Source organism: Saccostrea cucullata, unplaced genomic scaffold (assembly GCF_032062105.1).
Source record: "Saccostrea cucullata isolate Sc308-1 unplaced genomic scaffold, CSIRO_AGI_Scuc_v1 ctg15784, whole genome shotgun sequence".
NCBI classification, from domain to species: Eukaryota; Metazoa; Mollusca; class Bivalvia; order Ostreida; family Ostreidae; genus Saccostrea; species Saccostrea cuccullata.
The window spans coordinates 40-12,692 of NW_026917981.1; the positions used below are offsets into that span (position 1 = coordinate 40).

The 12,653-nt window shown below is 35.2% G+C and overlaps 1 protein-coding gene across 1 annotated transcript; it reads left to right on the forward strand.

The window, feature by feature from the left end:
• Window positions 1-8,015: 8,015 nt before the first annotated feature.
• LOC134272624 (uncharacterized) lies at window positions 8,016-12,003 on the forward strand. The gene is made up of 8 exons (XM_062754864.1): window positions 8,016-8,436; window positions 8,835-9,088; window positions 9,305-9,451; window positions 9,576-9,799; window positions 9,952-10,161; window positions 10,637-10,811; window positions 11,085-11,230; window positions 11,462-12,003. The coding sequence occupies exons 1-8, from the start codon at window positions 8,151-8,153 to the stop codon at window positions 11,757-11,759; spliced, it is 1,740 nt and encodes a 579-aa protein (XP_062610848.1). The 5' UTR covers window positions 8,016-8,150; the 3' UTR covers window positions 11,760-12,003.
• The last annotated feature ends 650 nt before the right edge of the window (window positions 12,004-12,653 follow it).

The following is a 12,653-nucleotide window of genomic DNA, read 5'->3' on the forward strand; positions in this document are numbered from 1 at the left end:
TATATTCAAATTTTAGCATTTGCACGCATGCACATGTAAATGCATGTGCGTAATGACCATATTCTTTTGTCTACACTATCTATATACATTAATATAATAAAATAATAAAGCATTTAATCCAAAAGTATTAAAAATACGCTTCATCAAGTGTATTTTTGATTTTACCCATCTCACGTGCATGCACGTGCATGCATGTGCATGATGACCTTACCTTTTCGTAGGAATCCACTATGTCTATCTATGTTCTAAATCCCATCCTGTTTGGTTGAAAATCAAAGGAGTTATACCCATTTAAAGTTTAAGCCAATCAGATTGCAGCGCACGTGCATGCGCGTGTTTTCATGATACCTGCTATATATTATATTGTAGTATATCCTAATGCATGACTATGTTTAAAATTTCAAAGCATTTCGTCAAAAAACAAAAGAGATATTGAAATCTTTGTTTCAGCCAATCAGAGGGAAGCGCACGTGCATGCACGTGAGTTCGTGCTAATTTGACCATGTCATATTATCTAGACTATTAATATATCCTTATAGAATGAGTTTCAAAGCATTTCAATAAAAAATGTAAAAGTTATGGCTATAATAAGTATATCAGTCATTTCACTCATTTCACGCGCACGCACGTGCATGCGTATGCGCGCAAAATGACCTTCGTTGTGCACACCTACACTTGACACCTATTAACCCTAAAAAGGTTTTAACTTAGTTGGGTGAACAGTTTCTGAGAACACTCGCGGACAAAAAAGTACCGGAGAACAAAGAAGAAAAAAAAAGAATAATAATAATAAGAAACCGAGTAAAAACAATATGTTCCCAAACTCCGTTTGGGGAACATAATAATAATAGTGGAAAAGAAACAACAGAATAATAAGAAGGTCTTCCGCTGAAGACGGAAGACCTTAATAATAATAATAAGAAACAGAGTAAAAACAATATGTTCCCCAACTTCGTTTGGGGAACATAATAAGGCACGATAAGGGACATGGGGAGCGTTTGGGGAACATCTGTAACGGTCCCCGTTACAATTAGCACTAGTTATGTTCCCCAAACGAAGTTGGGAAACATATTGTTTTTACTCTGTTTCTTCTTATTATTATTATTATTAAGGTCTTCCGTTTCAGACGGAAGACCTTATAGTGATTCTACTGTTTCTTTTTCTTTTTCTTATTTTTTTTTTCCCTTTTCTATTTTTGACAATTTCTCATAGATGACTGGATAGATTCTCATGAAATTTTCAGGGATGATAGAGAGTCAAAATATCTTTAAAATGTAACTTTCATTTTGTTTTAATGCACTTCCGGTCGTCAGATATGTCCAATTTCCGCTTTTTTCAAAAAGATTTTGTCCTGGTCATATCTCAGAAACGGTTAGAGATGAAGACACCAAACTTATAGGAGTAATAGATCATGATTAGTAGGCATGTCCATTTGGGTTAAGATCGTCCGCCGTCGCTTCCGGTCGTCACAGGAAGTGATCAAAGAAATCGAAAATTTCAACTTTTCTTTAATGAAACTTTTTTTGCATCACATTATAGCATCTTATTTGTAGTTTCGAAATATATCAGTCCCACCGGAAACAAAAACGACAACTTCCGGTTATGAGAGAAAAACTGCATATTTTCAGTATTTTTCTTTCCCATAAATATTTTTTATAGATAAAGTATTTGTTATGATTTTTAAATATGTTATTCAGACTGAAAATGACTACAGTAACGTCAAATATCTTTGTAAAATTCACTTCCGGTCGCGTGATTTCCTGTCCTCAAAATGAGAAGTTATCATAGCTAGATCTCGTAAACGGTTAGAGATTAAGACACCAAACTTAAATAAGTGGTAGATCATGATAAGTAGGCAATTTCAGTTGGAATAAGACTGTCAGCCGTCACTTCCGGTCGTCACAGGAAGTGATCTAAGAAATCAAAAATTTCAACTTTTCTTTAATGAAACTTTTTTTGCATCACATTATAGCATTTAATTTGTAGTTTCAAAATATATCAGTCTTACCGGAAACAACAACGACAGCTTCCGGTTATAAGAGAAAAACTACATGATTTGAGTATTTTTCTTTCCCATAAATACCTTTTATAGATAAAGTATTTGTAATGACCTTTAGATATGTTATGCAGACTGCAAACGTCTACAGTAATGTATAATATCTCAGTAAAATTCACTACCGGTCGCATGATTTCCTGTCCTCAAAATCCGAATCCGATTCTCCGTTTTCCTTTTCTATAATTACAAACTGCCTTGCATCTCTCGCTCATGTTTCTCACATGCTCTTAAATAATTTATCGCCATTCATTTCAAACATAAAACAACTCAAATCGGATATTTTTCAAACATCTCTTTAATACATGTATAATGCACATATGATGCAGGTACACATGGGACATTTCACAACGTTTTCACTTACGCTTCTGTCTTGATGCGCAGATCAAATGCATGTTATTCATATTAATAGGTATATCATAATTTTAATCAGACCCTACCCCTTACATCTTAACTTGAAAACAATCTAATTCAAGCTCATATGTACACATAGGAGCGTGTTACAATATTTTTAACGTGCTCTCTTTGCGTGATCAATGAAATCGTGGTTATCCCCGAATCGACTACAAACAATCCAGGAAGTCTGTTTAGGGTAAAATTATACCAACTGCGAGCCCGATCTAAAATCCTAGTAGAGAAATGAGAATTTTGCTGTTTTGTTTTTTTTTTATTATTTTCTTGCTTTTTTCCTACTTTTTTCAGCCCTAATGATATTGAAATGTTTAAAAAGGTGGAAAGGCCGATAATTGTTCACTGAACAATTAGTTTACTAGTTTTTTTTTTAATTTTTTTGCATTTTTTCTATTATTTCTTTATTATATATCTGTCTTTTTTAAAATAGAAAAAAACATCCTGCATACAGATTAATAGAGGAGAACGGAAGACCTTCTTTGTTGCTGTAGCAACAAGAGTTTCTAGTTCTTTTTTCTTCTTATTTCTTCTCCGGTACTTTTTTGTCCGGAAGTGTTCTCAGAAACTGTTCACCAAACTAAGTTAAAACCTTTTTAGGGTTAGTAGGCATGTTGTGTAGATGTGCCGAACGAAGGTCATTTTGCGCGCATTCGCATGCACGTGCGGGCGCGTGCAATGAGTAAACTGACCGATATATTTAATATGGTTGTAACTTTAATATTTTTTGATAAAATGTTTTGAAACTCATTATATAAAGATATATAAGTTGTGTAGATAAGATGACATGGTCAAATTTGCATAAACTCACGTGCATGCACGTGCGCTTTGCTCTGATTGGCTGAAACAGAAATCTTAATATCTTTTTTGTTTAATGATGAAATGCTTTGAAATTTATAACATAAACATGTATTAGGATGCACTACAATATGATATAAAAAAAATTTCATGAAATCACGCGCATGCACGTGCGCTGCAATCTGATTGGCTGAAACTTTAAATGACTATAACTCCCTTGATTTTCAACCAAACAGCATGGGAATTAGAACATAGATAGACATAAAGGACTCCTACAAGATGGTATGGTCACCATTCACATGCATGAACGTGCGTGCACGTGCGCTTTGCTCTGATTGGTTGAAACAAAAATCTCAATATCTTTTCTGTTTTTTTACAAAATGCTTTGAAATTTAAAACATGGACATACTTTAAGATGTCCTACAATATGATATATAATAATTGTCATGAAAACATGTGCATGCACGTGCGCTGCAATCTGATTGGCTTAAACTTTAAATGGCTATAACTCCCTTGTTTTTCAACCAAACAGGATGGCATTAAGAACATAGACAGACATAATGGACTCCTACAAGAAGGTATGGTCATCATTCACGTGCGTGCACGTGCATATGAGTAAAATAGTGTAGACAAGATGATATCGTCATTACGCTCATGCAATCACATGTGCACGCCTGCATTGCTTAAATTTGAAATACTTGGTATACTTTTGGGAAAACGTTGTTTACGTCTTAAATGCATAGATTTTGCCCTCTTTAATGAAACTTACAGGGAATATGGCACGAGAAGGGAGTTGGGGAGCGTTTGGGGAACATCTGTAACGGTTCCCGTTACAATTAGCACTAGTTATTATGTTCCCCAAACGAAGTTGGGGAACATATTGTTTTTACTCTGTTTTTTATTATTATTATTTTTCTTCTTCTTCCTGGGTACTTTTTTGTCCGCGAGTGATCTTGTAAACTGTTCGTCCGATGTAGGTAAAATCTTTTTAGGGTCAGTAGACATGTTATGTAGATTTGCGGAATCAAGGTCATTTTGCGCGCACGTGCTTGGAAGAGCGTGCACGTGCAACACGTGAAATGACCGATTTAATTGATATACGCGTAACTTTTTACATTTTTGATGAAATGCTTTGAAACTCATAATATAAGGATACATTAGTACCATAGACAACATGACATGGTCAAAATAGCAAGATCTCACGCGCATGCACGTGCGCTTCGCTCTGATTGGCTGAAATTAAAGTCTCAATATCTTTCTTGCTTTTTGACAAAATCCTTTGAAACTTTGAACATAGCCATGTATTAGGATATTCTACAACATAATATATAGAAATTATCATGAAAACACGTGCATGCACGTGCGCTGCAATCTGATTGGCTTAAACTTTAAATAGCTATAACTCCCTTGGTTTTCAACCACATAGGATGGGATTTGGAGCATAGATAGATATAATGGATTTCTAAAAGAAGGTATGGTCCACATGCACATGCATGCACATGCGTGTTTGTGCACTGCAATCTGATTGGCTGAAACTTTAAACAGGTATAACTCCCTTGGTTTTCAACCAAATGGGGTGGGATTTACAACATAGATAGATATAATAGACTTTTACAAGAAGATATGGTCACCATGCTCATGTATGCACGTGCGTGCACGTGAAATGTATTAAATCAAAAATACACTTGAATGAGCGTATTTTTAAATACTTTTGGATTAATACTTTGATATTTAGTATATAAAAAATATATAGATTGTGTAGACAAGATGATATGGTCATTACGCACATGCATTCACATGTGCACGCGTGCAATGCTAAAAATTTTATGAACTTGGCATTGTTAAAGTCTCAAATGCATAGATTTTGTCCCATTTAATGAAGCTTACAGGGAATATGGCACCAAAAGGGAGTTGGGGAGCGTTTGGGGAACATCTGTAACGGTCCCCGTTACAATTAGCACTAGTTATTATTATTATTCTTTTTTTTCTTATTTGTTCTCCGGTACTTTTTTGTCCGGAAGTGTTCTCAGAAACTGTTCACCCAACTGACCTAAAACCTTTTTAGGGTTAATGGGTGTGTAGTGTAGGTGTGCGGAACGAAGGTCATTTTGCGTGCATACGCGTGCACGTGCGTGCGCGTGATATGAGTGAAATGACTGATATACTTAATATAGCTATAACTTTTACATTTTTGAATGAATTGACTTGAAACTCATTATATAATGATATATTAATAGTGTAGATAATGTGACACTGTCAAATTAGCACGAACTCACGCGCATGCACGTGCGCTTCACTCTGATTGGCTGAAACAAAAATCTTAATATCTTTTCTGTTTTTTGACGAAATGCTTTGAAATTTAAAACATAGGCATACTTTAGGATGTCCTACAAAATGATATATAACAATTGTCATGAAAGCACGTGCATGCACGTGCGCTGCAATCTGATTGGCTAAAACTTTAAATAGCGATAACTCCCTTGTTTTTAAACCAAACAGGATGGGATTTAGAACATAGATAGACATTATGGACTCCTACAAAAGGGTATGGTCATCATGCACATGCATGCACGTGCATGAACGTCGCTTTGCTCTGATTGGCTGAAACAAAATTTTCAATATCTTTATTGTTTTTTGAAGAAATGCTTTGAAATTTAAATCATAGGCATGCTTTAGGATGTCCTACAATATGATATATAATAATTTTCATGAAATCACGCGCATGCACGTTCGCTGCAATTTGATTGGCTGAAACTTTAAATGGCTATAATTCCCTTATTTTTCAACCAAAAAGGATGGGATTCAGAACATTGATAGACATTATGGGCTCCTACAATAGTGTATGATCATGATGCACATGCATGCACGTGCGTGCACGTGAAATGAGTAAAATTACAAATACACTGGATTAAACATATTTTTAAATACGTATGGAATAAATGTTGTAATATTTAGTATATTAAAATATACGAATAGTGTTTACAAGATGATATGGTCATTACGCACATGCATTCAAATGCGCATGCGTGCAATGCTGAAATTTGAATAAACTTGATATACTTCTGGGTAAATAATGTTAAAGTCTAAAATGCATCGTGTTTGTCTTATTTAATGAAGCGTACAGAGAATATGCCACAAAAGGGAGTTGGGGAGCGTTTGGGGAACATCTGTAACGGTTCCCGTTACAATTAGCCCTAGTTATTATTTTTCTTCTTCCTGGGCACTTTTTTGTCCGCGAATGATCTCGTAAACTATACATCCGACTAAGGTGAAATGTTTTTAGGGTCAGTAGACATGTTATGTAGATTTGCCGAACGAAGGTCATTTTGCGCGCACGTGCTTGCAAGAGCGCGCACGTGCAACACGTGAAATGACCAATATAATTGATATAGCCATAACTTTTCTTTTTTTTGATGAAATGTTTTGAAACTCACAATGAAAGGATATATTAGTAGTGTTCACAAGATTAAATGGTAAAAATAACAAGATCTCACGCGCATGCACGTGCGCTTCGCTCTGATTGGCTGAAACTAAAGTCTCAATATCTTTCTTGTTTTTCGACAGAATGTTTTGAAATTTTGAACATAGTCATATATTAGGGAGATCTACAGCCTGATATATAAGAATTTTCATAAAAGCATGCGCATGCACGTGTGCTTGCAAGAGCGCGCACGTGCAACACGAGAAATGTCCAATATATTTGATATAGACGTAACTTTTAATTTTTTTTATGAAATGCTTTGAAACTCATAATATAAGGATACATTATACGCATAGACAAGAGGGCATGGTCAAAATAGCAAGATCTCACGCGCATGCACGTGCACTTCTCTTTGATTGGCTGAAACTAAAGTCTCAATATCTTTCTTGTTTTCCGACAGAATCCTTTGAAATTTTCAACATGCTTATACATAATGAAGATCTACAGCATGATATATAAGAATTGCCATGAAAGCATGCGCATGCATGTGTGCTGCAATCTGATTGGCTGAAACATTAAATGCCTATAACTTTCTTAGTTTTCATGAAAACGGAATGAAATTTAGAATATGATTAGGTATAATGGATTCCTACATTATAGTACTATCATAATTAAATGCCCGGAACATGCATGCATGCACGTGCGCACGCGAAATATGCAAAATGACCAATATATTTGAAAAACAGTAGCATGTACATTTTAAAGATTTCTTTTATTCATTCTCACAAAATATAGATATGTTAATAGTTTAGACAATATGCCATGATCATCTTGCATGTGCATGCACGTGCTTGCGCGTACAGTGCGTTAAATGACACATAGTTGATATCATTGTAGCTTTTATAATTCTTTGATGAAATCCTTCGATACTAATCATATTTTAAAAATGTCTTACAGGAATTATGCAAAAAAAGGGAGTTGGGGAGCGTTTGGGGAACATCTGTAACGGTCCCCGTTACAATTAGCACTAGTTTTTAATGATTTGTCATTTCTGGATTTTTCGGCCAAAAATCTGATGCAAGTGAATGAAAATCGTCTGGCGCAACTGTACTGTAACAAAAACTCGCGTAGGAATTTGTCGGATTAATTTACAAAAATGTTTTGGTTAATCAATATTTCTGATTTAAAATTCGATATGTTTGACTTTTTACTTTAAAAAATAAATAAGTGTCCAAATGGCGTAGTTCTTTCAAAAGTAATGAATAACCATTACGGGATTATTTTCCGCGCAATGTAACGCGCTGCCGGAAGTTTACAAATGTTGCTATACGTTGTGACATACTTTGTAAATAAATAAAAGGTGTGCGTTTAACATGCGTTAACAGAAACAAGACGTTGAATGAACGACACCTAGAGCAGTATTTCTCTAGGCCACCAACGTGTAATCTTAGATAAAAAATATCCTTCAAAATGACAAGAGGACGAAATAATTTTCGAGGAAGGGGAAGGGGGCGTGGCCGTGGTGGCGGCCGGCGTGGTCGCGGGGTTAGCAGAAGACGAATGGGGAGGGGACTTCAAACGAATCCCGACACAGAAACGAAAGCCCCAGTTGAAGTGAATTTGGTGACAAATCCACAGGGATATTTCACGTCTAATGTCACTGTGGAGCAACATTACAATGGACAGAATGAGAACCGAGTGCGGTATGCAGCGACAATGGCAGTATTACAGGAAAGCGGTGTTGAAGTAGCACAAAGTAAGTAATGGGTGAAAAAATCAGTCTATTTTTCATATGAACGTTGCCTTCATTTTTTATGTCCTTGCTGCATAGGTTTTCTAAAGCATTAATCAAAATGTATAAGGGGAGGGGGCAGAAAACTTGTTGGAATTTATTACTATTTCTGATCACACTGCTAACGTTTGACATACGTTATACTAAAGACATGTAAAGTATTTAAAACCTTGGTTGATGCCCCCACTATTTTCAAAACATATGGGATCCATAAATTAAAGGGGAAAACATTGGAAAAAGAAATATAAAAATCACTGTGATTTTTCCAAATGTGAATAATTTCTATGGTGTATCCTTTCTTGTTTTTTTTTAAAGAAGACTTGCAGTACAATATCTCTATTTAATAAAATTTTCTATTTCAGATGCCCGAATTCGAGCACTTGCCACAGCCTGGGCAAGGAAAGATTTCCAGCTGGCTGAGTCTTTCCTACAGAACAGGGAAAACTTTGGTCTCAATGAAGTCTTGAAGGCCCTACAGCTCTTGGATGCTGGACGTCAGGCCAGAGTGCTGGAAAAAAAGATGAAAATGCTGCAGGTGTCCAAAAACAAGGTCAAACCGAAAACAATGGGGAAACTCAAATCAGACATCGATAATCTTAATAGGATGAAATCACCGGTATGTAGAAACTATTTATAATATATATATACCAATCCCTCAGTTAAAGTCTGTAATTACATACATACCAATCAATAATCTTTATTTGTCATTACTTAAATTGTAAACTCAAATTACCCAAAGTTTAGCCAGTATGATAAATGATATTGGTGCTCAGGTGTTGAAACTCTTTACCAATATAAATAATCAAATGAACATTCATGAATTTTCTAACAGTATGGGTCAGCTAGTGGTGCTGTCTGCAAACACATCAGGAGGTGGGTCCAGCATTTTACTGCAAAAGAACTGGAGTTTTACGCCATTCATTTTCCCAAAGATCCCTGGAAGAAGCTAGCAGACATCTGCCACTTTCATCCACAGAAGGTATTATACCTTACTTGTATCATTTTTTCCCCATAATTTTTCTCTGTAAATGTTATAAAAGCCTATTTTATTCAAGGACACAAGATTTATTGGTAAATTTATTGTTCTCAATCTCGTCTTCTAGGATTTTCCCTCTCTGGAGTGGTTCCTTCCTTACTGCTATGGACAGGGGGCGCCACCTGAGACCACTGTGGGTCGTATGGTGACAATGACAGCAGAGAACGTGAATGAAATGTTGGAGGACCTGTCAATTCCTTATCTGTCCGTGAAATCACATAAAGATAAGCTGACCAGCGCCTCCAAAGGCCACATAGCAGACCGGGAGGACAAACTGGATACCATCCTTTGGTTAGTTCATCATTTTCAACATTTATTTTACATAATTCAAGGTTCACCAAGCATTAAGACAGCTGATATGCTAACTGATTATAATTTAAACCCTATTTTTACTGCACTTTTACTCTGATCATGATTGACAATTCATTAATGAACTTGTATAGGTGGTATGAGGAACTGGCCTGCAAGGAAGTGGACGATGCAATACAGAGGAGGTTAGAGAATGGTGACCCTGTGACCCTACCAATCGGTAAACTCCTGGAAAGACTGCTAGTATTCAAAAGGCTGTTTGATGGCAGCTCTGATGAGGACAGGAAGGCGAAGTTCTACGGAGACCTTCTGAAGATTGCTGAGGACAGGCTTAAACAAATCAAGTAGGCCACTTACTAACTATAGTAACTGTAAATGTACCGTACAAGTGGAAATTTTAGCAAGACGCAAATTTAGCGATTTCTCCTTAAACACTGGTATTTTATTTTTAGCGAAAAATAATTTTATCGATTTTAAAATGCTCACTAAAGAAGCTAGTACAAATAACACACAATTTATTTTAAGTGATATTCAATTTTAGAGTTCTCATTAGCCTCGCTAATAATGCAAAAATTAAATCCTTGCTAAAATTTCAACTTATATGGTATTTGGTTTGGTATGTAGGATATTTGGAGGAAATTGCTTTCTGAAAAATGTGTTGAATAGAATACACAGCCACATGTAATATGTTTACGGTATTTACTGATTTTCAAATAAATTCAAGTATTCAAGAAAAAAAGTACATTTCGATATATATCTTATGTTCTTTTATCTTCAGGATTTTTTTACTTTTTCAAAAGAAATATATATATTTTATAGACTCCCCCTTGAGTCCCCCGTCCTGGTGATGGGTGATGCCTCCTCCTCCATGTCTGTGGCGGTGAAAACCAGTACCATCATCGCGGGAATTCTGACAGCCATTACCTCCGCTAAACTCTCCTTTTTCAACAACACTCACAAAGAGCCAGATAAAGTACCGACAAATGTCGAGGAGGTCTGTTGTTTGTACTTAGAAACTGGCAATTTTATTTCTTATAAGTTTTATTATGAAAAAATACGAGTACCGATATAAATTGTTTTTCTGCAAGTTAAGTTTTTTTGTGCAAAACATTCAAAAATTATTCAAACAAGTTATATACCAAGTCCTTTGAAAATTAATAATAGCTAGCTAGTATAGTATCATTTTCCTTTTAAATGTGTTTCATTATATGTACATCATATTAAAAATTATAACTCATTAATATCAGTATTTTTTTTTAAACTTCAGGTGTTACAGCTAGCTTTGAATACCCCTGCTTCAGGATGCACAGCTAATGCTGCCAGTTTGTATCCTTTCTATGAGCGGAAGGAGGTCTTAAAGACATTGATCATGGTCACAGATGAGGAAGAAAATACGGCATTCCAGAGTTTCAGGTGAGAATTAAGATCACAACAGTATGATGCTAAGATAAACAAATTTTAATTACTAATGTACATGTAATTAACTCTGGGTCATTTTCTGGGGATAATTGATTTGTTAGAAATAACTGAATCCTGAGAATATATCTGATACTTTGGTTTCTCTTTTTTTCAATATGACACAGTAATGGATGGTAAATAATTGTGTACCTGTAACTTTACGCCATATTTAATTTATATTCACAGATTCAAAGAGTTGTACACCAAGTACTGTGAGGAAGTTTTCCCAGCCAAGCTGGTGTTTGTGTCCTTTCTACATAGCCAGCACGCAAAGGGTCAAATGGTCAGTCAGTTCAAGGCCGATGGAATTGAAGTCATGCAGTTCGTGTTCCATCGATCACAACCAGATCTGACAAAGCTAGACAAGTTGTTTGGATTGCTGTCCGCAGAGACCCAGACTTTTGAGGATCAGATTAAAACGACAGAGGAACGAATTAAGACAGAGGGCGTGTCCAAGGTGTTTGAAGGACTAAAAATTAACTAGGGACATTAATGATGTATCTGACGTGCAATACTGTTATGCATGGAGAGTGTTAGAGAATATTGTAGAGTATCTGTGATATAACATGTACAATTGCTGAAAATTAGGTTCATATGAGATTTGTGATATATTGTAAATAGTATATATACTTATTTATTAAACTGATTCTGGACTTCATATCTTATTTGCTGTTTTATATGATGTTATATGTTTTTGTATGACACTCATTTTTTATGATCACGTTGAACACCTGCATGTTTATTTTAAGAAATAAATCCCTTGTTAAAGTTTCAATTCTTTATTATGAATAAGGAATACAATTTCTCTATATTTGTGCAGAGTAAAATGCTGGTAGTTTGTCTCCTACAGGACATCTTCAGTTCTAAAGACTTATCTGCAAAGCGTTTCTCTTGAAACATGATGGGTTTTTATTGTGTTTTCATCATTTGACACTTCTAACACAGAAAAGGTAATAAATAAATGGGACTAGATCTTTCTCTTTACAGCATGGAAAGTGGAGCAATCATATAGTTTTATGTTGAAACCACCATGACCCTGAATTAAGGACTTGCACACAAAATAGTTTTGAAGGTTATTTTCTTGGTTCATGACTTATTGAAGAGTTTCAACAAAAGGTGGACCTTTGTGTGATTTTTACAATGCATATAATAATGCTGTACAAACTTTTAAAACACATTTGGAGGAAATACAAGTTGAGCTAAACTCATATCTTTCAATTTTTGTATATACATGTATATATTTCTTTGAATAAAATAAGAATTTTCATTATTTGATATTTCCATATGCATGTATTGAAAACCCTGATTGTGTATGTTGAAGAACATCTAATAGTACTACATTGTATGGTCTTATATTTAAGAATATGTTTCAAAATAA